Source organism: Pyricularia grisea, assembly GCF_004355905.1.
Source record: "Pyricularia grisea strain NI907 chromosome Unknown Pyricularia_grisea_NI907_Scaffold_1, whole genome shotgun sequence".
Lineage (NCBI taxonomy): Eukaryota > Fungi > Ascomycota > Sordariomycetes > Magnaporthales > Pyriculariaceae > Pyricularia > Pyricularia grisea.
In genome coordinates this window covers 886,421-912,008 of record NW_022156716.1, presented here as the reverse complement: position 1 = coordinate 912,008, position 25,588 = coordinate 886,421, and the positions used below count along the sequence as shown (strand labels likewise).

The following is a 25,588-nucleotide window of genomic DNA, read 5'->3' as shown; positions in this document are numbered from 1 at the left end:
AAATCAGGCGTACCTGATTGGTCACTATTTGCAACCACATGCCCCACATGTACCTTGGACCCCGGATTCCCCCCATGGCTAATTCAAAATTTCTGGAAGGCCGGTTGCCGTACACGGAGTATCTCTAGCACTCCCCATAACCAGGTCCCTACCCACCCCTCCGTACTCACTAGGCTCGCGGTGACAACATCGCAGTCCTACCAGCGATCATGCGGCCAATTGGGCTTTCAAGCCGCTCTGGCGGCATCCTCCTGGTAGGTTTCCAAGCAAGCAAGATCTATATCGGCTTAACGACGTTACGCAGCCCGCAGGCACGCCCCTTCGGCACCTAGATGCAGACGGCCACGTACATACCTATCAATGTACATACATGCCCTGGCTAACTGGTTCACCTCGATAACAGAGAATACCGCAGGCTCAAGCACTTCGCTCCTGCGCTGGCCGTCGACTCTACACCACAGGCCCTCCGCTCCCGCCCATTTACGAAAAGCTCTACTCGAACTATAGGCTTGTGCGCAAGGTTCTGGGCAAGCAGCGGCTTACGCTGGCCGAAAAGATCCTATACAGTCATCTGGACGATGTTGAGGCGTCGCTCCTGACCGGCACCAAGAACGGTACCGACATCCGCGGCAATGCAAACCTGCAGCTGAAGCCCGATCGGGTGAACATGCAGGACGCTTCTGCGCAGATGGCCCTGCTGCAGTTCATGTCCTGCAATCTTCCGCAGACAGCCATTCCGGCGAGCATCCACTGTGACCACCTGATTGTTGGCGAAAAGGGTGCGGCCGAGGACTTGTCATCGGGAATCAACATGAACAAGGAAGTCTTTGACTTTTTAGAGTCTGCCGCCAGGAAGTACGGCTTGGACTTTTGGCCACCAGGAGCGGGCATCATCCACCAGACCGTGCTTGAGAACTACGCGATCCCCGGCATGATGATGCTTGGTACCGACAGTCACACCCCGAACGCCGGTGGCCTGTGCACCATCGCGATCGGTGTTGGCGGTGCTGATGCCGTCGAGGCCCTTGTCGGAGCGCCATGGGAGCTCAAGGCACCGAAGATACTTAACGTCCACCTTACGGGAAAGTTGGGCGAGTGGGCATCTCCCAAGGACATCATCCTCAACCTTGCAGGTCAGCTTACCGTCCGGGGAGGTACTGGCTACATCATCGAGTACTCGGGCCCAGGAGTCGACACGCTCAGCGCTACTGGCATGGCGACTGTGACGAACATGGGTGCTGAGGTCGGCGCGACGACTTCCATATTCCCATACACGCAGGCCTCTGCTCGCTATCTCAAATCTACAAGGAGGGAGGCGGCGGCGAATGCTGCCTCGACGCTACAGACGTATCCTGGTGTGGGCGCTAGTGACGATCAGTACTTTAGATTTGAGGCAGACAAGGGCGCCGAGTTTGACCAACAGGTCAGCATCGATCTCTCGACTCTGGAGCCGCATATCAACGGGCCCTTCACGCCTGATCTCTCGACACCCCTTTCAAAGTTCAAGGAGACGATCAAGGCGGAGGGCTGGCCAGAGACATTATCTGCTGGATTGATAGGTAGCTGTACTAACAGCTCATATGAGGACATGACGCGCGTAGAGAGCATGCTCAAGGCAGCTGGTGAAGCTGGCCTCAAGCCAGCAGCAGACTTCTATATCACACCAGGCAGTGAGCAGATCCGCTCCACGCTGGAGCGCGATGGGACCCTAGAGACTTTTACTGATGCTGGCGGAATCGTCCTGTCGAATGCATGTGGCCCATGTATCGGCCAGTGGAAAAGGCAGGACGACATCCCCAAAGGACAGCCGAATGCCATCCTCACATCATACAACCGCAACTTCCGCGGCAGGAATGACGGCAACCCAGGAACAATGAACTTCCTCGCCTCTCCCGAAATCGTGACAGCTATGGCTTTTGCAGGGTCGACGACCTTCAACCCTGTCACAGACAGCCTCAAGACCCCAGACGGGAAGGACTTCAAATTTCCTCCCCCGCAAGGACTCGAGGGCCCCGCAGCACCCTTCGACTCTGGCGTCGAGGAACTTCTACCGCTTTGCCAGCAACCCAACCCGGAGGTCGACGTCAAGATTTCGCCAACTTCGGAGCGCCTCGCCCTCCTGGAGCCTTTCGATTCCTTTCCGGACCACGACCTTAAGGGGCTTAGGGTTCTGGTCAAGGTCACGGGCAAGTGCACAACGGACACGATATCCGCGGCTGGACCTTGGCTCAAGTACAAGGGTCACCTGCCCAACATCAGCACCAACACTCTCAACACAGCCATAAATGCAGCAACGGGTGAGGTCAACGCGGCTTACGACCTGGACGGCAGCAAGCACACGATTCCGGACCTTGCAGCGCGTTGGCGGGCAGCCGGGCGGGAGTGGATTGTGGTCGCGGAGCATAACTACGGCGAGGGTAGTGCGCGCGAGCACGCTGCTCTGCAGCCAAGATATCTTGGCTGCCGGGCCATTGTGACCAAGTCATTTGCTCGCATCCACGAGACGAACCTCAAGAAGCAGGGTGTCGTCCCCTTGACTTTTGTGGAAGAGCTCGACTATGACAAGATTGAAGCAGGAGACGAGGTTGAGACCGTGGGTCTGTACGACATGCTGAAGAATGGCGGGCAGGGAGAAGTGCAGTTGAGGGTTAGAAAGGGCGATGGAAGTGAGGTGATGATTCCAGTGAAGCATGCCGTCAGCAAGGACCAGGCTGGGTTCATCCTGGCGGGCAGTGCTTTGAATATGCTGTCGAAAAGGAACTAGAGCCCAGTTTAAACTGTTCAAGCTGGGGAAAAAATGGTGTATTTAGAGAGAGTCTGATTTTCGTCATTTCGTCATTTATCCTTGTATTTAAAAACTTTTTTTTCTCTTGGGGGTCAAGGCGCACAAGGACTGCAGCGGGAGGCTATATATCTTTTGAGTCTGACACTGATTTTGAACCTCTTTCAGTTGAGGCATGTTAAGAGAAGAGCAGAGCGAAAGAGACACTAGATAAAAGAAAAAATTAAAGTTTGGCCAAATCGTAAGACGGGCAGTGATAGCGATAATAAGTCCTGGTATTTTCTGCGAGCATACCTACTTCAGGCAGCTATATTCATGACGCGGGTCGGCTTGACTTGGGATCTAAAAGAAGGGAGCTCCATATCCGAGGATTTTAACCATTTTGAGTTCATCAACACTATTATAACCATGTCCTGTAACATCCATACTTACTGGGTTTTGGCCTAGGGAAGAAGTCGCACCTGAAAGTTCGTAGTACGAGTCAATAAAACTTGGGAGGGGGCTTATATTTCACGTTGTGATCTTTTGGATCCAATGTGGAATGGACGTGACAAGAGAACCTTTTCTACGCTGGGTGAATAGTCGTAACGTTGATCAATAGCCCATGGGTAAGGTATAGAACTCGAGTGGCTAAGTTATCCGGGCTTTGAAAGAGAAGAAGGACAAGAAAAAAAGGTAGACAATCGTTTTAGGACACAGCACGAGACGCACTTCACTCGCAACACGATGCCGAATATCGCGCAACTCACGAGGGTTAAAATTTTTCCCGGCCTTCTGCCGGACATCAGCCGGGCATGAGCGGATGCTGCATATGCGCATGCAGGAAGGGCTGTCGGAACTGTATTTCTTTTTTCTCTCCTTCGTTTGGATCCTCCTCCCCACAGGTGTTTAGCAGCAATGTCTCCGATGCAAGTCCGTCCCCGTTTTCTTGCGGTGAGCGCTGATCGACCATGGCAACGACGTTCTATTATGTACCAAAATTCCGAGGAAAGTATGGAAGAAAAAAGTGACAAAGTGGGAAAACCAACATCAGAGTACCGAGAGAATTATGATGATGTTGAATGAGGTCGGCCAAGACACACTACTTGGAGATTCCTTTCGGTTCATCTACCTTTGCTACGCTTGTTTACAAGGCCAAGCTTCCTCGGGACTTTGGATCGAGTCTTGGAGACATAGGAAAGACGTCAACGGGGAGGCGATGAAGAGGAAATAGGGCCGACTAATTGAACTCTGCAGGTCACGCGAAGATCTAGCGGGGTAGGGGTAGCAGAGGGGGCGGAGAAGTTGCATGACGATGTGGTGACTGGAAAGAACCCAAGACGGTTTTGGCAGATATTCGGTAAACCAGGAAGGGAAAGAAAATAAAATTCCCATAGTAGGATATAGAGACGCTGACCGAAAAAAAAACAAAAAGATTAGCGATGCGCGCGAGACGAGATGAAAATTGCGGGGAGTTGCGGGGAATTAAGAAATCAAAAAAACCTACTATTTGTAAGTGTGGAGGAAGCTAGTTAGTTATATGGAGACAAACTTGCTCCCTTGCAAAAAAAAGCCTTGCTCATCCAAGCATACCGGCAAAACATCGGATAGCAGGGTTTATTGAGCCCCAGTATTCACTCCGCTGGGTCGGGCGGGTAGATGTGCATACCTGTCGTTTGGATTTCTAATTCGACTACTTACCTACCTAGGTACCTACCTACCTACCTATTTATCACATATGGTAGGTAGCTACCTACATAGTACCGCGTAGTCACCCCAGATACCGTGGGTGAACACGCACCTACCTGCCTGGTAGGTACCAAGGTAAGGTAGGCACATACGCTTGGTGCTTTTTTTTTTCTTTCTTTTTTTTTCCCCCGTCAATTTCCAAAGATAATAATATGTCGGGAAACTGCAATTTCGGAGGATGATCCAACATAGTAACATGCAAAATTTTCACATCCACGTTTACTAAAGAAAAACCCCAAAACTTGGTGCAAGGTAATTACAAATTACGTATGTTGTAATGAAGATGCTCCAGGTTCGCTATCCACTTACTCCGCATGACGCCTCTGCTGGGCCAAACAAACCGTACGTTTCTCCTCCGCCTTTTCAGAAATCTCCGCATCCCCAAATTGTACCCGCAATCCAGTATGGCAAAGCAGGATCGTGATGGACAGTTGAACAGGGATTATGAGTGGCCTCCTCAGTGCTATCCCCACCCAAAGTGGACGGAGAGAGCATGGCAACCTGGATTCGGTACCGTACCGTAGCAGCGCAGACAAAAGAAAGCAAAAAAAAAAACAAAGGCCTTCCAGAACTTGATCAGGCTAGTCTTACCCAGATCATCGCTCACATGGTAGGCCCCCGACAATTTGCGGCCTCTACTCCGTAACTACAACGCACGCACGTGGTGACTGACAGCACCACAGCAAACATGACACGAACCCAGCGCCATGTCCACGGAAAGCCCGCAGCTTTGCCCGGCAAGGGTGATGCCGACAGCAGCAGCAGCAGCAGAAGCAGAAGCAGAAGCAGAAGCAGCAGCCGCCGCAATTGTCTACATAAGGAGGAGGGGACTCGCTCCTTGTTGACTCGATCTCCTTCTCTCTGGTCCTCACGCGAATCTCTAATCATCCTCGTTGGTGTCATTTGTTTGCTCAATATGGCCCCCAGCTTCTTCGCCTCAATTCTTCCCACCGCTGTGGCCCTACTTGTGGCCCTCGGCGGTGCTGATGCCCAGAGCTCAACGTCGGGGAGGTTCACCTGGGTACAGCCTGCTGATACCGTGATCCTGGGTCAATATGGACACTCGGAGGCCGTCTATCCTGCACGTGAGTTCTATCTAGGTCTCTCATTAGTGGCAAGACGACGCCAATCTAAAACGCCCCCTACTGACCTTGTCCCTCCTCTACATCAGCCAACACCACCGGTGCTGGTGGCTGGGAAAGCGCCCTCCAGAAGGCCCGTGACTTTGTATCCCAGCTTACCGTTGACGAGAAGGCTGTTCTTGTCACCGGCTCCCCGGGACCTTGTGTTGGCAACATCGCTGGTATTCCACGCCTTGGTTTCAATGGTCTGTGCCTCCAGGATGGTCCCCTGGCCATCCGCATGGCCGACTATGCCAGTGTCTTCTCCGCTGGTGTTTCCATCGCTGCCACTTGGGACAAGAAGATGATGTACGATCGGGGTGTGGCCATGGGCAAGGAATTCAAGGCCAAGGGCGCGCACATTGCTCTGACTCCCGTTGCAGGACCTTTGGGTCGCTCAGCCTATGCAGGCCGGTGAGTAGTATTAGTAGTAGTAGTAGTAGTAGTAGTAGTAGCTCTCTTCACTGATTGGTCAGCCCCAACTAACAACACATGCAATGCAGAAACTGGGAGGGCTTCTCATCCGACCCATATCTCACGGGCATTGGCATGGAGAACTCGGTCCGTGGCCTCCAAGACGCCGGTGTGCAAGCCACTGCCAAGCACTGGATCGGAAACGAGCAGGAGATTATGAGAAACCCCGTTTTCAACCCCAACGGCACATTGACCGACGTCAACTTTGAGGCTATCTCTGCAAACATCGATGATCGCACCATGCACGAGGTCTACATGTTCCCCTTTGCCAACTCAGTCAAGGCTGGTGTCGCGGCCATGATGTGCTCTTACCAGCGCCTGAACGGCTCTTATGCCTGCCAGAACTCCAAATCCACCAACGGCCTGCTCAAGGGGGAGCTTGGTTTCGAGGGCTTCCTCATGTCCGACTGGGGTGCAGTTCACTCTGGCGTAGCATCCATTGAGGCAGGTCTCGACATGAACATGGTAAGTCTGGTCCCCATATCTGGCCATGGCAAATCCATGTACACGACCGAAACTTACTGATTTCTTTCTTTCTTCTTTTTCCCCCCCTCTGCAGCCTGGGGGCCTTGGAAAATACGGTTTCACTTTTGGTGAGGGTTCGGGCTCATTCTTCGGTGGCAACATCACCCAAGGAGTCAAGAACGGAACCATCGAGACGGGCAGACTTGACGATATGATCACGCGCATCATGACCCCCTACTACTGGCTCGGACAAGACAAGGATTTTCCCTTGGTTGACCCTTCATCCTCGCACTTGATTGAGCAATCCCTCTTCCCCAAGAAAGATTGGAACAAGAATGTCGACATGCTGGTCGGTGGAGAGGCTAGCCGGGACGTGCGTGAGAAGTCTACCGCCAAGCTGATCCGTGAGCACGGTGCAGCAGCTGCTGTGCTCCTCAAGAATGTCAACAAGGCCCTACCGCTCAAATCGGCCAAGTCTGTAGCCATCTTTGGCAATGACGCCGGAGACCCCACACAGGGCTACTACAACCAGCCCAACTACGAGTACGGTACCCTGACTGCCGGTGGCGGCTCTGGTACTGGACGTCTGACGTCTATCGTGACTCCCCTTGATGCCATCAAGAACCGCGTGGCCCAGGACAACGGCATTGTTCAAGCCTGGTTGAAGTAGGTTTCTTTAATGGCCCTCTGCAATGTCTTTTGGAAGTCCTTTTTATGCTCACAACCATGTCTTTCTCATCACAGCAACACGCTAATTGCCACCACTGACATTCGCTCATTGTGGATGCCCAAGCTTCCCGATGTCTGCATCGTAATGCTCAAGACTTGGTAAGTTGTATCTTCGGGCATGCCCGGAACCCTCCACGATGCTGTATATTGCAGTGTTGGCTAACCAACTGTGACACACCCTTCAGGGCTGAGGAGGCCGATGACCGTCACGATCTCAACGTTAACTGGAGGGGCAACGAGGTTGTCGAGTCCGTAGCTGGGCAGTGCAACAACACCGTCGTCGTCACGCACTCTTCGGGCGTCAACGACCTTCCCTGGGCCGACCATCCCAACGTTACCGCCATCCTGGCCGCCCACTACCCTGGCGAGCAGTCGGGCAACTCCCTTGTAGATCTGCTCTGGGGCGATGTCAGCCCCTCTGGCAAGCTCCCTTACACCATCGCCCTCAAGCCAGAGGACTACAACGCGCCTCCTACCACCAACATCACCACCAACGGCAAGGAGGACTGGCAGTCTTACTTTGACGAGAAGCTCGAGATCGACTACAAGTACTTTGACGCCCACAACAAGTCCGTCCGCTACGAGTTCGGCTTTGGCCTGAGCTACACGACCTTTGCGCTCGCCGACGCCAAGGTTTCCCAGGTCGCCGAGGAGGTTCCCGCCCGCGCCCCGGCCGCTACCGCCGGGGCCCACCCCGGTGGCAACCCAGCTCTCTGGGACACTGTTTACCGCGTCTCGGTCTCACTTAGCAACACGGGTGATGTTGCCGGTGCTGCCGTGCCCCAGCTGTACGTCCGTATGCCGGGTGCTCCCGCCGGAACTCCCCCTCGTCAGCTGCGCGGCTTCGAGCGCGTCCAGCTGGCCGTGGGTGAGACCAAGACCGTCGATTTCGACCTGATGCGCCGTGACATTTCGTACTGGGATGTTGTGCTGCAGGACTGGATCATTCCAGGTGGTGAGCTTGGCTTCGATGTCGGCTTTAGCAGCCGTGACATCAAGGTCAGCGCCTCGGCCAAGCCGATTGCTTGAACTGTGCTACGACTTATCATGATGGAATGAAAAAAAAAAGAAATAAATTGAATATAATAAAAGTAAGAATACGAAGGGGGTGGTTGTAGTGGCGTATATAAAGATTGCTACTTATGCAAAATAAATAATGACATAAATATAATTTGTCTTACCCTTTGAATGCCATTTGGTACTTTGATGGTTTCTTTTTTTCTTCATGCAAGAGTTTTGTTCTTCAGTCATAATATTACACTTCTAAATAGATATCTAACTACGCAAGCCGATTTCTCGTCTTTCATCAACGCCCATGTGACAGTATCGACATCCATGCAACCCTTGTGCTTGCCATCGGGGCTGAGTCTAGCTTCATCTGCCTTGAATTTCGAAAATAGTACTTCTGCGCGCGCCATGTTGCCTTTTGCCCCTTGCAGTATTTGTCAAACAGACAGCATGGATATCACACTCGCAAGTAGCTTTCCTATGCCGCTGCGGGTGGATCTCGTTTCATCGTATCCCGTGTTACACTGTCAGGGCAGTTATGACCTGTGATATTTCGGTATAGAGCTGTTATGGATGTGTACTCTAATCACCCTGGTAAGTATTTCTGCTGTTCGAAAACAGCTGCATCAGGACGATCCTATGTGATTGCCATATTTTGTGAAAGCCATGCCATCCATCAGTCTGGCAGCAGCAACAAAGATAACATAATTTCCTAGACATCCGGGTGGCGAGTTTCAACCACGCTAATCGCATACTGTGTATAAAATAACATAACACAAAACAGTCATCTTGATGATTCGAGAAAAGCTCCTACATAGGCAGTATACGCCAGTCCCATTTGTGTACCTATCTTTAACGAGACGCGGGTATCTATGACGAAAAGCGATTTTCGCTCACATTTAGGAGCCCAGATGCCGAGAAACGACAACACATTCAAACCAACAATCCGGTAAGCGCACCCTTTCCCGCCGTGTTTTCCCTTCCCATGACACCTCGCCCAAACAAAAACAGAAAAACAACCCATGATAATAACACAGAATTATGAATGGATAAGGATAGGGCAAAGTAGTGTCAAGAAGACAGACCAAATCCTCCAGTCATCCAAAGTTCGTCCCCCCAAACGCAACGAAAGAATCAAGTTCCCGGGAGTAGTTTTGAGCAGACAGCAGCGTTTCGCTACTTTCAATTGCCAAAAAAAAAAGGAAAAAAAAAAAAAAAAACTTAGTTGTTGCGGTCCGTTGTCCTCTGTGGCTTGTAGTCATGAATCTCATTAAACGTCCCGTTAGCCTCATCGTACTTGTACGCGTGAAATTCGATCCCGTAAGGCTTAGGCTCGATCGCGTAGAGCATGCCCAGCGGCATGTCTAAATCTGCGATATCATCGCGTGTCAAGTCCATAAAGTATGCCATCAGCACCCGGCAGACGGAGCGGTGGCTAATGATCAAAACATGTTCTGTGATCCGTTCAATTTCCCGGACCATGTCGCGCAGCCGGCCTATGATCCGTAGATATCCCTCGCCACCCACGCCTGGATAGACGTAGTGGAGTTTGTCTCGCTGGCGCTTCTCGTATTCCTCGGGGTATTTGGCTGCAATCTCTTCGTACGTCATGCCCTCGAACGTGCCCGTATTCATCTCGTTCAGAAGCTCCCAATTTTTCACGTCGTAGTCTTCATCTTCCTCAAAATATTCGGCAGTTTGAACGCTTCTCTTCAGCATCGAAGTCCAAACGCAGCAGTTTTTGTCGTCGAGCTCTTGGAAAAGTTCTGGATAGGGCGGAGTATGATCACCAGGCTGTGGAGGAAATGAAGCCTGAGCAATCTTGTCCTTCTGCTGTACAAGCCACTCCTGGCGCTTTTGGGTGATAAAGCTGTGCAGGGCCATGGCGTAGAAATGGCCACGTTCCGTGAGTTCAGAATCACCGCCTAGCTTTTTGAGCTGGTTATCCTCACTGTGCCCATGACGGGTAATCCATATTTGACGCGGCGCGAGGTTAAATGTCAAGAGGTAGTTGGCAATACCACCACTGAGGAAGCCTCGCAATCTATGATGAATGACTTTCCTTCCAACATCGATCATCTGTTGGACAAGGTCAGCTTGGTTTATCCAAATTCCAACTTGAAGCGAGGAAAAGGTCCTACCTGTATGTACTGTAGATCATTCTTTTCTTCCCACTCTCCCAGGGGAGTGTAAGCACTCTCGTACTGTCTGACTCGCTCCTTGAAGTCCTCTAGCGACTTGATCGGATCTTTGTCGTGGTAGTCTGGACCGGACAGTTTGAGTCTCATGTTGGCCTCGAGCAGCTATGAACGTCGTCAGTGGTCTCGAGAAGGCATTGAATTGCGCGATCGTGATTGCTGCAAAACTTACAGTCTGGTCATGACAGATACTTTCAATGAAGAGTATGCCAAGTTTGGGCTCTCTAGCTTTGACTCGCTTGACAATGAGTTCGCGGCGATGGATGGTGCTATTCGTTGCATCAAGTATACCCACCGAGCCGTTTTGGAACAGTAAGTAGTCCAGGGCCTCGTCCAACGTGTCCATGGCAACCTGCTCTCGCAGTGCCCGAGCAGTTGTATTTTTTGGGTCGAAGAAGTTGGCGGATTGATCCATGTAGGCCTCAGGGCCGTCAACGCCGGCGATCGACTTCGGGCGACCTTTCCAGGTGTTCAGATCAAATGATGGAGGCTCTCGATCCTGAGATGCTTCACTTGTATGCCCGTTCGTTTCTCCAGTGGCATCTCCGTTTTGTTCAATACCGTTGAGCAAGATGGAAGCGGCCCGCAGCCTTTCGCCAGACGCAGATTTGGGTGACACAGGTCGCTCAGCATGAGGAGAGAACCCAGCGGCGACTCGCCTCCTGCTACCAACGTTGAAGATTCTAGTGTTGTGCTGCTGCCAGTTCAAGTAGCGCTGAATCTTCTTCGTAATGTAGGACTTTCCACGAGCTGGAAGGCCCACCATGACAATCAGCAGCTTGGAGGCGACATCTCGGTCTGGGATCCTCCCGTCCGGAGAGACCTTGGATTTGGTCAGTCCAGGGATGTTGAGAGTCGTAGCATGGGGTCGAACTCTAGGTGTGTGGCTGCCAGAATTTTGTCTAACAGGAGGACTAGGACGCAATGCGGCCGTCAGCGATCTACCATGTATACGTGAAAGATTCAAGGGCACAGAGAAGCAAGAATTTTGCTGGTCGAAGCGCAGGCGATCCATTCTGCCGGGAACGGCACGACGAGCAACCGAGGTTTTATTTAGAGCAAAAAGGGGTGAGGTCTATACAAGAGAGCACCTACATCCTCGGGGAGCCCGGTGCCGTTGAAGAGATGCTTCTGGTATAAGGGCTGTCATATTGGGGCACTGGCTTGTCGCGCAGTGCGGCATGGTCAAAGGCGTTTATCGACTTGAGCGCATGGGCGATGGCCGGAGGTGGCAAGTGCGAGTTGTCGGGCTTCTGCGCAGGGCGGGGAGAAGTCGAGCTCGGCGACGGAGGTTTCAAGGCGTCGCCATTTGTCTCGGAAGGGGCGACAGAAGTTGGTGGTGGTGGCGGCGCGACGGCAGGCGCTGTTGCAGGCGGAGTGGGAGGTATCACATTGGGCGTGGCCGTGATTTTCTTGCTCATTGCAAGCTTAGCCAACGACGACTGTTGCGCCTGTTTGCGCCCGTCTTGATCGCTCGAGGAAAAGGTGTCAGCTTGTTCGTTATGCATACAGAAACGTGAAGCTGTTCTAGAGGTAGTGGTGTGGGAGAGCTGGTTGGCGTGATCCGTCTTCAGGGTAAGTTCAGGTCAGGGTCTTCTTTTGGGTTTGGCGGTTTTTTTTTTTTCCTTTTTTTTTTTTTTTTTTCCTTAGTCTTTTGCCCTCTGATATGACTTGCAGAGGGGTTGGAGACGGAGTTGAGATTAAAGACCAGGCCAGACCAATTAGCCAATCCCAAGTCGGATGCAACAATGATATGACGATAAGCGGTGCACGAAACAAATAGAAGATAAAAAAAAATCGAAAAAGAAAAATAAGAATGCTAATAACCTTTGATCAGAAAGACAGTTGTAGCTGACGGCATTGAAGGACAAGTCGAAAAGAAAAATGGTTGATGAGGCAAGTCGTCGATTGGTAGCCAGAAAACTGATGGGGGGAGTGATGTCCAGGGCCGCTTGACTTGTGTGAGAGTAACCCCAGAAATTTACACCAACCAGAGATACGAATGCTGGTCGAGTGGGGCATAAAGGTGTGCGCAGAATCCCGGAATTTTAAGCGTCGTGTGCCACGCAGGGTGTCGTGCAGGGTCGGAGGCCAGAATAGAATGCACACAGTGTGCAACAAGGAGTTGGAGCTCTTGGCGTTCGTTTCTGTCGATTTCTGACAAAACACTGACGGTCGGTGGATAATTAATCGGGGTCCGAAAATCGGCAGTTTACTTGGATGTTTTTTCTGGGCTCGCGATGATAATGTCGGTCGATGGAGAACGTTTTTTTGGCCCCAAAATAAAAGCGGGCAGTGGGGGCTCATTCAAGAAGAGCAATCTTTGACGGCCGTTAGTCTTTAATTGTTTGGTAATTTTCGAAGGTTTGCAGCAGTCAAACCTTGACTGAAATGTATTGAGCCAATCCTGAGCCGCCCGAGTTAGGCGAACTCTCTTTTGACAGTCTGCCCACAACGTGAGCTGTGAGTCGCACCTGTTAGAGGCAAGATGAACAAGAAAATATGTAAGGAAAACTCGGGGTTCGCACGAGTGAGTGTTTTGAACTTTTGAAATAAAGCAGCACACAATTTATCAAGTCAGCAGGGACTGGACGAAGGTGCGCATCCTGGGTAGTACAAAGTAGCCCTAACAAAAAGACTGGACGCTAAAAATTACCTGCTATGTGAGGGTACCCAAGTAGGCAAGGTAGGTAACGAATGCATGAAACAATAATCGAATGACAAAAAGAGTGAACAATAAACAAACAAAACAAAACCCCAAATAAAAATAAAACAACAAGAGGAGCCTCTCACGTATTACAACAAGCCATGACAGACAGCAGTTTGCTGCGATGAAGGGACGATAAGCAACATCGGTTCCTCCTCCGGTCGTGCCGGTGCGAGAAAGGCCTCATATTCACAGCAACTCAGCTTAAGCTGTCAGTCATAGCTCAAGTAATTAACTGCTTGCTGCTCAGAGCTGTCGGACCTGTCAAGCGGCCAAAGCGTCCGGACCACTTACAGTCTCGATTTGCACTGCGGCGCACTAGCCTGACCACACTAGTTACACTCAACGTGTCGCTTCTTACCGGAGATCCGGTTTTACCTGCCGCCGGGCATGATGATGGCTGTGGTTAGACGAGCTAGCTCTAGCCTCCATTTCGATACATGCCAAGCAGATGGTTAGGCCTGCGAACGTGCAGATTCCATTGGCCTGCATCCGCAAACGGCAGCCAAGGTAGCAAACCCTCCGATATTGGACCCGTGCTTCACCAATCCCCCACTCCTCCCAGAGTTGAACACTAGTCTAGTGGGGGTTGCACTGCAGAGTGCTTGTTAAGTCCTAATGTCCAATCTTACCAAGCATTCTTGGTAATTTCACTCACTCACACCTTGGTGTTATCATGTTGCTATTTGTTCCATGTCGATCCAGTTTTGCGTGGTAATTGTCACACGTCAGGGAAATACCTAGCTTGGTAGGAACTTATGAGGGATTGGTATAGCCTTTACAGCAAGCACCAGTGCCGACATACTACTAGATCTGATAGGCCATGGCTTACATTGATGACGTACCTTACATTAGCCAGTTGCACAGAAATACCGAATTGTTGGAAAAATCGCTCGCGACAGAAAAATCTGTGGTGGAAAAGGTGATGACCACATTATGTTTTAACATTTTTTCCCCTCCCAAAATATATAATCGTATTTTTCTCGTTACAGCTTTCACTCACGCGCATTTCACTATGGAATTCCGAGAACACGAGAACGCCCTGGCTTGCGATCCGAATCAGCTAGGCAGCTAGGCTGTTACTTTCAACAGACAAAAAGAAAATGTGGAAATACGAATAACGTAGGCGAAAGGATGTTCGACATTTCATTGCACTCGGCCTCAACAAAACCAGTATAGAGCCGCACACAAAAAACGACGAAGTCGTAAATCGGGGCAAACCAATTTGGAGATGTTGTAAGGATATCTGCCAAGCTGAGTCACCTTAAATAGGTGCCTAAGGTACACAAATGTACCAGTACTAGGTATGTACCTACTGTAGGGATGTACTCCCAGCATTGGTTCGTAACCTCCCACGCCTACCTACTCTTGCTACTGTAATTACCTTGCAACATAGATGGAAACAAACATGAAGGTAGCATTGCACAGTGTTTGTAGATTTGACAAACTGTATAAGCCGACCGATAACGCATGTTTGACGCGGTGCATTAAGTGAGCCGTGAGCCAAGCATACCCCTCCAAGATGCAGGGACCACTATAGAAAGTGGGGTATTTTTAGCGGACGCGATAGACTACCATAGTAAAAAGAAAAAGAAAAAAAAGTTCTTGCGTCCGTCAACAAGCTGACATCATTCTGAAGCTCACACACTCAACCCCGTTGGATGATGAATGTTTATCCAACCTCCAACTTCTAGAGATTCGTGACTACGCCTACTTCCCGCACCCGAAAAAAAATAATACATACGATCCGGTGTCTGTGATCAATAACGGACAATTCTGCACCCAGCCACGACAAACAAAGTGCGGGGTGTACTTTCCATTTTCCCAAATTTTATTGCGCCAAAGTACAGCGTGGGGACCTTCCGACCCGCCCTTCTTTCTCACCTGCCGCTCTCAACAAGCTCACCTGGTTGACATCAAGAAAGCCGAGCCGAGTATCACTCTCTGTTTTGCCTTCCATCTTGTCTCCCCCAGATTGGTTTCCTTGCTCAGACTTCTATTCACAAACCATGCCTGGTAAACTCACAGTGGAGAGTTAGCTGCTCGATACTCACTTGTTCGGCATTCACTTGGTTCCCGAACCCAGCATTTGCTGCACTCAACATCTACTCTCACGCCCATTTACCTGCGTCAACTCTCAGAACAAGCCGCCGCCGCCGACGTGCCGCCGACTTCACTCTCTTCGGCCGTGGGGACGCCGAGCACCTTCACAATGGATGATGTGGATATATCCGACGTAATTCGGACCAAGGACCAGCTAGTCCAGGATCTTCTGCCGCCTATAATCGACCATGGTGTCCTCATACCCCTTAAAACCACTCTGGAGATTCGAGACGACCATGTATACGGCCAGGCTCTCATAACGCGCTCTCCCATCAGGGCTACTAGCTCGGTGGTCAAGTACGTGTACATCCCTGCCCCGACTCTCCGTCTTCATTGCAGTATACCATCCTTCTCTATACTAACTTGACATTGATGCTACAGCATGTTGCATACTGTGCTACCGGAGGATGTTGTTAAGGGCATGCCTCACCTCCGTCGATGCTCCAAGCCATGCGACTTACCTGTACACCTCAAGTCGCAGTTCATGAACGAGACGGTTCAGACACGACAAATGCACACAGGGAAGGCTCCATACGTTTACATCATGCTTGGTGTGGAGTCTCTTTTCGATGTCGAGGATATATTTGATCGGCTTGCCAAGATGGAGGGCATGGAAGAAGAGGAAGTGTTCATGGCTAGCATCCCCGTCCCCCTACTTCCTCCGACATCCCAGGTCCAAGCTGCTCTCTGGTGCAATCATTTCTGGCCTACAGTATATCGCAAGAATAACCCTCTCGGTCCGCATCCTAGCATAGTAGCCAGGGCAACAGATGAGGTTTCGTCAGATGCCGCTGTATGGATGGCCCTCGCTCACAAGGTGGCAAGTAAAACAGCTGCCGCTGGTTTCGGCATAGCCGTCGGTGCTTGCATCATCCAGCGCTTGGAAAACGGCGAGACCAAGCTTGTTGCCCTTGCGGGGGATGCTAGGTGGTCGCACCAACCAGACGGACAGGAGACTGGCTGCTGTACTGGAAATCCTATGGCTCATGCTGTACTCCGAGCCATCAGCATGGTGGCACGCAAGCTGGTACGTGCCGAGAATCGACAGGGTCCCTCGCTTTCGAACGCACCGCTATCTGTGGATTTCGATCCGTTCCAGGACGAGCCTATGCTCGACGAGGAACGTAAAGTCTTCGATGATGATCACCCATCGCCCGAAGGTTACCTCTGCCATGGCCTTGAGCTCTATTTGACGCACGAGCCGTGTGTAATGTGCTCCATGTCGATCCTGCACTCGCGCATGGGCAAAGTCATTCTTGCCCAGCGAATGCCATTGACGGGCGGAATCTGTTCCGAGGATCGCATTTTAGATGAGAACATGTATCCTGGGCTCACTGATAGACTTGGCGGTGGTCATGGCCTCGGTCTTTTTTGGCGCCGCGAACTCAACTGGAGCTTGCTGGGCTGGGAATGGGAGCCGCCGTCTCCTGACCTGGAGCCAGAGACGCTATCACCCGAAATCCACGCTTGAGTATATTATTGGTTTCACTGCTGGTCTACTACAACCGATCAAACTCGCTCTCACTGGGTGGTTGCGCAACTATATTCTACTTGGTTCCAGCTCTTTTTACTCTCTTCGTTTGGAGGACACTGGTAGAGAGGGTTTAGGTAGTCCTCTTTTGAGTTTGTTTCTTATCTTTTTTTTTTATCTCTTTTTTATCTCTTCTCTTTCAAGTCTTTTCTTATTCTATTCTTTCTCAAATCTAGCAAAAGACAAAAAAAGGGACTGTAGCATCGGATAAACATACCGATGCAGATCACGGTAATGATATGGCATCGAATTTTTACGGAGTCAGGCGGCATCGGGGTTAACATTACAGCATTTATTAGATACCCAGTTATTGCAAATGAGATTATGCGAACCAATGACCTTACCTACCTACTTACTTCCTCTTGCATACCTCACGTTGATCTAAGTGTCTCCAGAATTGTATATGCGTTTATGGATGGTCGCAAGACATCAATGCTATAAAACAGGCTCGCACTGGGTATCCCCTTCGGTATCAAAATATGCAGACCTTGCGGTTCATGTAGACTAATTCTTAAGGGGGTGCTGAGTCAGCCTCGACAAGAATCTGATGGTCAAGATCGCTTTTTTTTTTTTTCTCGGTTTCCCCTCAGCACGGGCTGGGCCGGGGTGGAGCTCAAAGGTCGCAACCAAACGATCTGCTTGCCCGGCCTACATTGCATGCTTTCTCCTCTTCTATCGCCGACGGTGCAACCACGCGTTTGCCCCTCCATTGAATCATCTAGTTTGCGCAACCCGTCTTTACTAGACCGTGCTATTTTGTTCATTTGAATAATCGCGACATTTGTGACGCTGGCAGTAGGCGATCAAGACTTCTAACTGAGACGAAGGACCCTGAGTTCCTTGTTGCGCCGGATTTCCACCAGAGTGCGGGAACAATGGGATTCCTTTGACTGCAAACAACGCTGGCTCTACGGCCACGATATCCTCTAGTTACACCTCGAACCCTCACAGCCCTGCAATCTGCTGCCAGTATATGCGCGCCTGTTTGCGGCGTGGGACGTCACTCCGCATCCATCAGAACTCTGGTCCAAGGGAACGACTTGGCGTATAGGGACCGTCGACGCTATATTGAACCGATCGGCAGCAACAATTTTCGCGACGAAGCACCGGCATCCGATTACTTGACGATCCGTCAACAAGACCTGGCTGATTTTCCCGTCCCGCCCGCTCTCTCGATTGTACTCTCATACCCAAACTTTGACACAACCGCCATAATGCCCCCCAAAATGGACCAAAATAAGAAGCGGAAGCTGGACAAGAAAGCGCCCAAATACTATGCAGTACGGGTGGGTTACAGTCCAGGTGTATATCTTCACTGGCCGGACTGTCAAAGGATGATATCGGGATATCCTGGGGCTTCCTGTAGGTGCTCCAAGGCTGGGGTTCCTGCGGGCCCCTCTTCCAGTGTTTTCCAGTTTTCTGACCTTGACATAACCCCTCTGCTCATAGATAAAAGCTTCCTCACCCTCGCTGAGGCAGAGGCATTTGTAGCGGGCCAGAATCCAGGCGGCAACTCGGACAAGTCGGAAAAGTACTATGCCGTCGCGATCGGCAACCGTCCTGGCGTATACACGGACTGGAACGAGGCGCAGAGGGCATACACGGGGGTAAAGGGGCCCAAGTACAAAAAGTTCTCGACGAGGGCCGAGGCGGAAGAGTTTATGCGTGTGTTTGGACCCAGGACACAAAAGTCAACTGCTCCGGTGTCGGAAGCAGAGGAAGACGAGGAAGATGAAGAAGACGAGGACGGAGATGAAGGCGCAGAGGAGGACAGCAGCGAAGTCGACCTGGACGATTTTGACGAGCCGCCTGCCAAGAAGGCCAAGACAGCACCCGATGGTATGACCGAAGTCTACACAGACGGCAGCAGTATGGGGAACGGCAAAAAGAACTCGGCGGCTGGAATTGGGGTGTTCTTTGGTGTGGGAGATCCCAGGTGTGTGGAGGAGACGTCCTACTATTTTGGCTCTCTATCTACAGGCGGCTCGCTAACTAGGCATATAAAATACAGAAACCTCTCGGAACAGCTTCATAATGGGCCCCAAACAAACCAACGTGCTGAACTTACGGCAATACTGCGTGCCCTCCAATCCCTTGGGGCGAACGAGGGCGTCCGAATATTTTCCGATTCAAAATACAGCATCAGCTGCGTCTGCGACTGGTACAAGAAGTGGCAGACCTCGAACTGGACCACGAGCGCTGGCAAGGAGGTTATGAACAAGGACCTGATCCAACCAATCAGGCGACTCATAGAGCAGAGAGAGAAGCGTGGTGTCAAGACCGAGTTTGTTTGGGTGAAGGGACATGCAGCCACTGAGGGCAATGTGCAGGCTGACCTGCTGGCAGTCGAAGGGGCCAAGATGGCTAGACTTGCACAATCAAGCTGAGGATTTGAAATGACATGGAAGGTTTCTGTTGCCTTTGGTTGGTGATTGGGGGGCCTGCAGCACACGGATCGTTGGGCTTTTCTCACCATCCCGAGTAATTTGTCTTGGCATGCACTGCCGACTTGTTTCTAGCGGTATGTCTCTTGTCTATGACTCTGTTCAAGGATGGCGCAAGGGCGAGGTTTGCCACCCTGACTTTGACAATTTGTTTTGTTTTGGCACTTGTTGTTTCATTATATACTTGCGTGTACCTTTGTGTGTTTTTTTAGCCGAGATATACCCTATGAATTTCACATTGAGTGGTCACTTATCATTGCGGCGTTTTGACCAAGGCTGGTTTTGGTGATCTGGAAGACTGTTGTCTGGTAAAAATGCACCAGGAGTAATAGCCTGGCTTGCCGATATATCACCACCTATCTGGCCTGAGAAGTAGGTATACAGTTGAGGGAGGGATGCAGTGGTAAACATCAAACCCTAGCCAGTAAACACGACTATGTATTACTGCATACCTATACGATGTAATTAGGCGAAGGTTTCAAAGCCCATGAACAGTATAGAAAACCCCGTGGTGTTTTTGCCACTCGTAGTTTTTGTGGAGGTTCAAACTAAGACACGACTCGGCCGATTTGGATTTATTTGTAAGTAGCGAAGGGGGAAAACACACACACACGCACACACGCACACCGCGAAACAACCTTTACTCAACTGCACAAATATCCAGCACCGCCTCAAAATTCAACAGGCTAGTGTGTGGGTACATATGTAAGGTAGGTAGATAGTGTACGTGGTAAAGGCGAGTGCGGCGGGGTAACGACAAGTCAGTTGATCAGACTAATGTACCTCGGTATGCAAGCTAGGGTACCTAGTCTTGCATCTCAAAACTTGTCCCGAACAGAGAGATAAGGACCAGAAACAATTGGTTTGTGGCATCCTTTCCGGGGTGCTGTATGTAGGCCGACGGAAGTGCTAATTTCACGGGAGTGGCAAGCGCGGGGACCCAAAACAAAATACATCGAATATCCTTGCCGATATTTCTTCACCCGAACGTTAGATATTTAAGCAAAATATTTTTGTCATCTCTTCCCCTTAACTATATCATCCCGTTCAGCTTTGACTCTCTTTCGTCATTTATTTGTCCTCACCCGCGAACAACAATTAAAGGTTCCTTTCTCATTATTCGAACCTTTCAATTCGTTGGCTCTTGATTGACAATTCTGCCGAGTTTCTGTCAACCTAACGCCGGACCATTCTCAAAAGCCAGATAGATCTTCGCTCTCGACCCTTTTCGAGAGCTCGCAGAATCCAACAGGGTGGCATCGGCAGTTTCAACGCCCACCACACCTAATTTTCCTCATGATTTGCTAACAGGAAACGATACTGCTACCCATCCTCTATCAGGTGGCCTCATCCACCGGAAGAACAAAGACGACTCTGGGGTAACCTGAGAAAGTGACATTAAAATGCCGACCTTAGCAATTACCAACTTCAACATTGTCCTCACCGTCCTGGGTGCATGGATAACTCTGTTTGGGCTGGTATCGTACGTATCCAAGGACAGATTGTATCTCTCAGACCCTCGTATGTCGCCCTAATTGCCCCTGTTTTTTTTTTCATGCTCAGGCTTTGGTAGATTGCTCAGATTCATATTAACTAGCCACGGTTCGATCACCACAGTCATCTCACTCTTGGTTGGGGTAGCTTTATCCCCACTGGCAGCAAATCTCATCCGGCCACTCGAATATGTAGGCGGTTCAGAGGTTACTCTGGATGAAGTAACGCTGGGGTTCAGCCGCTTGGTGCTGGGTGTGCAGCTTGTGATGGCGGGTGTACATCTCCCCAGTCGGTACCTACGGCGGCAGTGGCGACCCCTGACCATCCTAGTAGGACCCGTCATGGCGGGGATGTGGCTCATGACAAGCCTGCTGGTCTGGGGGCTCGTCGTTGTGCCTTTTAGAGGGAGCACAGTAGACGGAACCGGCGTGTTGTGGGCCTTGGCAATCGGGGCATGCGTTACGCCCACCGACCCGGTGCTGTCGGGCGTGATAGTCAAGGGCCGCTTCGCAGATGATAATGTCCCACAGGAGCTGCAGCGACTGATCATTGCCGAGTCCGGTGCCAACGATGGGCTCGGGTATCCCTTCTTGTTCCTTCCGCTCTTCCTGCTCAAGTACGTAGCCGCCGGTGGCGGAAATAATCAATCCCCAGTCCAGGGCGGTGCGTCGACGGCGATGGGTATGTGGTTCGGCGAGACCTGGGGCTACGTCGTCATCCTCGGTGCAGTCTATGGCGCCGTGGCTGGCTGGGTGGCCAAGGAACTGCTGCACTGGGCAGATCGGCGCAAGTTTGTGGACCGCGAGAGCTTCCTCGTCTCCTCCATCGCCATGGCACTTTTCATCGTCGGCACAGGCGGTATGCTCGGCAGCGATGACGTTCTCGCGTGTTTTGTTGCGGGAAATGTGTTTACCTGGGATGACTGGTTCCGGTTGGAGACGTTGGACGACATGTTGGAGCCGACGGTGGATATGCTGTGTACGCTTGCCCGACGTCCCGATTTTTCGAGTCCTTTTTTTTTTTTTCTTTTTGTTATCTTCAGCGGGACATGTGAGCTAACCAAAGTACACGCCACCAGTGAACGTTACAATATTCATGTGGTATGGTGCCATATGCCCCTGGAACAGCTTTCTGCACAACGATGTGGTTCCCATCTGGCGCCTTGTCTTGCTTGGGATCCTGGTCCTGGCCCTACGCAGGTTGCCGTTCGTGCTCGCCGCACACCGGTTCATTCCGCAGATCAGCGGAGATCACAATGGTAACAACAACAGCGGCTTGAGGCAGGCGCTTTTCGTGGGCTTCTTTGGACCCATTGGCGTCTCCGCCATATTCTATCTGCAGGTGGCGCTCGAGTTTGTCGCGGCGCTCGGTGAAATGGGGCTTGGAGACGACAGCAGTATCAAGGGCTTGACTGAGATGCTGCGGGTCGTGGTTTGGTTCATCGCGGTTTGCAGCATTGTAAGTTGCCATATTCGGCGTTGCTTTCTTGATCCCGGTATCTATACTACACTGCCCCCCTCATATAAACGCCTTGGCGTTTGCCAAGCGGCTGTGAGGCCCCACGTAAACGTGTTATTGTTCCGCATGGCCAACAAGCGTGTCTTTGGGGGATTATGACGTATCGATGCTATCACATCCCTTCTCAATTTGCAATTTCAGCCTTCTGACCCAGGAGTGAGTTTAGGTCGTTCACGGACTGAGCATCCCCTTCGGCAAGATCTTTTTCCGTTTCCCGCATCAATTCTTGGGGACCACGTGGGGTCAGGCACTGAGCCGCTCGTCCACGGTAGCAATCCTCAATCCTGCTCAGGGGTTGCCCATCACGGCGCCCCCGACCACCGGGCCGCCATCATACGGGGGTGTGTCGAGGCCCGGACCCTCGGGCCCTGGCATCTCATTTGAGGAGAGTGGCCGACGTCCATCGGCGTAGACTCTGGAGGTAGGAGCTTTCAATGCATAGATTTTTTTTTTCTTTATTTTTGGAAATGAAGAATCTAGGAGAGTGAGAAAGAAACCTGTGCTGGTGGCAGTTGATAAAATTATCGGTCAAATATCCTGAAAGATGTGATGGGTTTTCACATTAGGTTCTTATCTCCCAATGTGTGGGTGGCAACATCGGATGTTGTCTACAGCTGCATCGGCCGAGTGGAACGCTCCGGAATATCTATGCCGGGAAGGGCAGAAACTATGTACAGACCAATGTTTGACAAAATCGATACATCGAAAGTAAAAAATAAAAATAAAAAATATATATGCATTCTTGAACCATTGCGTCAAGTTCTCCAAGATAACGCAACGGGTAAGACCATCCAATATCTCCACATACCTACCGACGGTGTTTTGTCCAACCATACTACAGGCGAGAAAATACAAATAACCCAGAGGAGAAAATAACTAAAAATGAAACGTAGCAAGGTAAAAAGCACTCAAGGTGCATGCTGTACACACATAATTCGACTCACCGCTCGCCTCCATATGAAGGATATGATGCAGATTCAAAGTGGAACTATTCTAGGCTAGACCAATTCTCCCTGGCAATGTGCTACGTTACGCTTACAGCGCAGACACGTCCTTCCCTAGAGACGTGGGGAAGCTCAGCCAAGGATAGAAATTAGAGATGTGCAAGGTAGGCGGCAAGTTTCAAGCCGATTTGTGAGAAGCAGAGCCTTTTTTTTTTCCTTTCAACTTAATTTATTTGGATAATTTTCTTTTCACAGGCACACACACACACACACACACACACTGTCTCCCTCGATAAATCGGATCGACTGCGGGTGACGGGTGGGAGGCTCAAATCGGATAAGATTCAAAGCTACATACACCACGGCTGGAAGCATCTAATGATTGGAACTCTTTCATCCGCAATGCGGCGACTGCCGGGTGGATGGTTGCGTGTTCGAAAGTCTGGGCTAGCTGCAGGTTCTGAAAACCGATTGGCTCGCCAGCCACAGTATTGTTATCAAATCGATCTTGTTCCATCCGCAAAGTCTGCTTCAAGGAGGGGTTGTTTTTGTTATCTCTCTCTCTCTCTTTCTCTCCAAGAAGAACAAAGCAAAAGAAAGAAAAGAAAGAGAAAACCCAAAAAGAAACGTGAAGAAGTAAAAAGGCTTCTCCACAGTGAGAAGGATTCTAAATGACGGTCTGAGGCGTTTTGCGTGTTTCGTCAGCGGTCGCTAGGTTAACAGGGTTGGTTATGTGCGCTCGAGGTCGCCAAGAGGTAACAAAGGCCGATCCGTTCGACAACATACTTGTCCGGAGTATTTGGGGGTTGGACACCGAATGCACAACGAGTTTAGGGTTAATTACATAGCCAGTGGCCCTCGTGCAGTAGACGCAATCGAGAGACAGGTTACGCAAGGTACGGCGGCTTTTCTTTTGGGTGAGGATATTTGTGTCCTGTAACTAACCTGGAATGGTTCTAGGTGGCACTGAGTTTGAAGAGAAAAAAAAAAAAAACCTCCAAGGATGTAAAGCTCCTAGCGACTCTCGCAATTCATGCGAGCCGCACTATGATAGAGCAATCTACGTTGTAGAATATTCGCCTTGTACAAAAGCAATACATGATACGGACCCGGGGGCAGTTGCCGATACGACAGAAACAAACCAAGATGGATCGATGGGCAGGTGACACTTGTCTTAACAATTAGCATGTTGTCAAATGCCACCAAGAGAAAAAAAGCAATGATGTTGCAAATATTAATGTCAGTTGATGTACAGTATTCAAAAGAGGGTCCGTGAGTACCCGTTGGCAGTTTTTTTTTTTTTTTAGTTGCAGCTAGGCGTAAATGAGTCTGTCAGTCACCAGCCAGGATTGATGCTCAAACGGTTCGTCCTGGGCCGCCTTTTAGAGTTCAACAACGCCTGCTGACTGGAGATTGAAGAGCATGGGCCATGAATTTAGCGAAACGTCTAACCCCTCCAAACGTAAGATAGCTGAGCTTAGGTTAAGTGTTAGGTAGAACAGAAAACAAAACGGGAACGAAGAAGCAACAAAAGCCCCATGAGAAGAAGAAAAAAAAACAGCCTAAGACTCTCGTGAGTCGACGGGCGTTGCGGAGGTCGCTTTATTTGACGAGTAGGCGTCGTATATAGCAAAGTCGCGGTCAAGATCTCGTCCGGGTTCGGGACCGTGAGCGACTGTTTACTTACCTTATTTATACTAGCGGTAACTGTTCAATTCTGCAGGTCGGTCTGGATTGACAGCATTACAGCACCGTGTGGCACAAACAAACAAAAGCTAAAGCCATTTGACGTCGATTTGTTTACACTTTAACCTACCTTGTAATTAAGTAGCTTCCTATTATCTAATGTTCCTTATCCAAATTGCCCTACCACTCCGTACTCCGTACGTGCCAAAGGCACTCGGTAGTTGTTAGCTGGTGGGTAGCCCATCTACCTAGCACCACCCTGTCTGCCTTACTGCCCGTACCTATAACTAAAAACAAGTCCTTACTCCCGACTGTTTGGTGCTGGCCTTGCATTCATTAGATTCCGTCATACTCCGTACTACTCCGTATAGTGCTGATGATGTTTTTTTTCTTCTTTTTTTTTCTTTGAATTTGTGTGTGTGTGTGTGTGGCTTTTTAAAGTGATGCTCGGAGGCGAAAGCATGCCGTTTCTATGCGCCTCTTTCAATGCTAGCAGGGTCTCTCTCTGCCCAAGTTGCCCCATCTCGTCCCGGACGCCAGGCACCATACCTGTACAGTACCTGCAGTACAGCACAGTACGGTACGGTACAGACAAAGACCCAGAAATATGTGGACGTAAGAGGTACCAGTACGTAGACATGTATTAAAATAGGTAC

At 50.5% G+C, this 25,588-nt stretch overlaps 6 protein-coding genes across 6 annotated transcripts; 5 read left to right on the top strand and 1 right to left on the bottom strand.

Moving 5' to 3' along the window:
* Window positions 1-6: 6 nt before the first annotated feature.
* Window positions 7-2,989, top strand: PgNI_00226 (uncharacterized protein). The gene is made up of 2 exons (XM_031120308.1): window positions 7-254; window positions 404-2,989. Exons 1-2 carry the CDS (start codon window positions 210-212, stop codon window positions 2,762-2,764), a joined length of 2,406 nt encoding a protein of 801 aa, XP_030986589.1. The 5' UTR covers window positions 7-209; the 3' UTR covers window positions 2,765-2,989.
* Window positions 2,990-4,904: 1,915 nt separating this feature from the next.
* PgNI_00225 (uncharacterized protein) lies at window positions 4,905-8,404 on the top strand. Its single transcript, XM_031120307.1, has 7 exons — window positions 4,905-5,120; window positions 5,194-5,595; window positions 5,682-6,045; window positions 6,135-6,570; window positions 6,665-7,236; window positions 7,315-7,398; window positions 7,485-8,404. Exons 2-7 carry the CDS (start codon window positions 5,199-5,201, stop codon window positions 8,326-8,328), a joined length of 2,697 nt encoding a protein of 898 aa, XP_030986590.1. The 5' UTR covers window positions 4,905-5,120; window positions 5,194-5,198; the 3' UTR covers window positions 8,329-8,404.
* A 1,071-nt stretch (window positions 8,405-9,475) lies between these two features.
* Window positions 9,476-12,149, bottom strand: PgNI_00224 (uncharacterized protein). The gene is made up of 4 exons (XM_031120306.1): window positions 11,601-12,149; window positions 10,678-11,419; window positions 10,449-10,610; window positions 9,476-10,386 (listed from the first exon to the last, which is right to left on the bottom strand). Exons 1-4 carry the CDS (start codon window positions 12,011-12,013, stop codon window positions 9,529-9,531), a joined length of 2,175 nt encoding a protein of 724 aa, XP_030986591.1. The 5' UTR covers window positions 12,014-12,149; the 3' UTR covers window positions 9,476-9,528.
* A 3,072-nt stretch (window positions 12,150-15,221) lies between these two features.
* Window positions 15,222-17,122, top strand: PgNI_00223 (uncharacterized protein; the record flags this gene model as incomplete). The annotated part of the gene is made up of 3 exons (XM_031120305.1): window positions 15,222-15,246; window positions 15,354-15,612; window positions 15,697-17,122. 3 exons carry the CDS (start codon window positions 15,222-15,224, stop codon window positions 16,784-16,786), a joined length of 1,374 nt encoding a protein of 457 aa, XP_030986592.1. The 3' UTR covers window positions 16,787-17,122.
* A 383-nt stretch (window positions 17,123-17,505) lies between these two features.
* PgNI_00222 (uncharacterized protein) lies at window positions 17,506-19,552 on the top strand. Its single transcript, XM_031120304.1, has 2 exons — window positions 17,506-18,782; window positions 18,858-19,552. The coding sequence occupies exons 1-2, from the start codon at window positions 18,061-18,063 to the stop codon at window positions 19,231-19,233; spliced, it is 1,098 nt and encodes a 365-aa protein (XP_030986593.1). The 5' UTR covers window positions 17,506-18,060; the 3' UTR covers window positions 19,234-19,552.
* A 548-nt stretch (window positions 19,553-20,100) lies between these two features.
* PgNI_00221 (uncharacterized protein) lies at window positions 20,101-23,049 on the top strand. The gene is made up of 4 exons (XM_031120303.1): window positions 20,101-20,811; window positions 20,908-21,762; window positions 21,863-22,242; window positions 22,469-23,049. The coding sequence occupies exons 1-4, from the start codon at window positions 20,694-20,696 to the stop codon at window positions 22,712-22,714; spliced, it is 1,599 nt and encodes a 532-aa protein (XP_030986594.1). The 5' UTR covers window positions 20,101-20,693; the 3' UTR covers window positions 22,715-23,049.
* Window positions 23,050-25,588: the final 2,539 nt, after the last annotated feature.

Coding starts and splice junctions, on each gene's coding strand:
- PgNI_00221 (XM_031120303.1), top strand. CDS start 20,694: ATGCCGACCTTAGCAATTACCAACTTCAACATTGTCCTCACCGTCCTG. Junction 21,763..21,862: donor GCCGACGGTGGATATGCTGT/GTACGCTTGCCC, acceptor ACACGCCACCAG/TGAACGTTACAATATTCATG. Junction 22,243..22,468: donor TCATCGCGGTTTGCAGCATT/GTAAGTTGCCAT, acceptor GAGTGAGTTTAG/GTCGTTCACGGACTGAGCAT.
- PgNI_00224 (XM_031120306.1), bottom strand. CDS start 12,013: ATGCATAACGAACAAGCTGACACCTTTTCCTCGAGCGATCAAGACGGG. Junction 10,611..10,677: donor GTATCTGTCATGACCAGACT/GTAAGTTTTGCA, acceptor CGACGTTCATAG/CTGCTCGAGGCCAACATGAG. Junction 10,387..10,448: donor ATGATCTACAGTACATACAG/GTAGGACCTTTT, acceptor CTTGTCCAACAG/ATGATCGATGTTGGAAGGAA.
- PgNI_00226 (XM_031120308.1), top strand. CDS start 210: ATGCGGCCAATTGGGCTTTCAAGCCGCTCTGGCGGCATCCTCCTG. Junction 255..403: donor GCTCTGGCGGCATCCTCCTG/GTAGGTTTCCAA, acceptor CCTCGATAACAG/AGAATACCGCAGGCTCAAGC.
- PgNI_00222 (XM_031120304.1), top strand. CDS start 18,061: ATGCCCCCCAAAATGGACCAAAATAAGAAGCGGAAGCTGGACAAGAAA. Junction 18,783..18,857: donor TTTGGTGTGGGAGATCCCAG/GTGTGTGGAGGA, acceptor TATAAAATACAG/AAACCTCTCGGAACAGCTTC.
- PgNI_00225 (XM_031120307.1), top strand. CDS start 5,199: ATGACACGAACCCAGCGCCATGTCCACGGAAAGCCCGCAGCTTTGCCC. Junction 6,046..6,134: donor CGCTCAGCCTATGCAGGCCG/GTGAGTAGTATT, acceptor CATGCAATGCAG/AAACTGGGAGGGCTTCTCAT. Junction 7,237..7,314: donor ATTGTTCAAGCCTGGTTGAA/GTAGGTTTCTTT, acceptor TTCTCATCACAG/CAACACGCTAATTGCCACCA.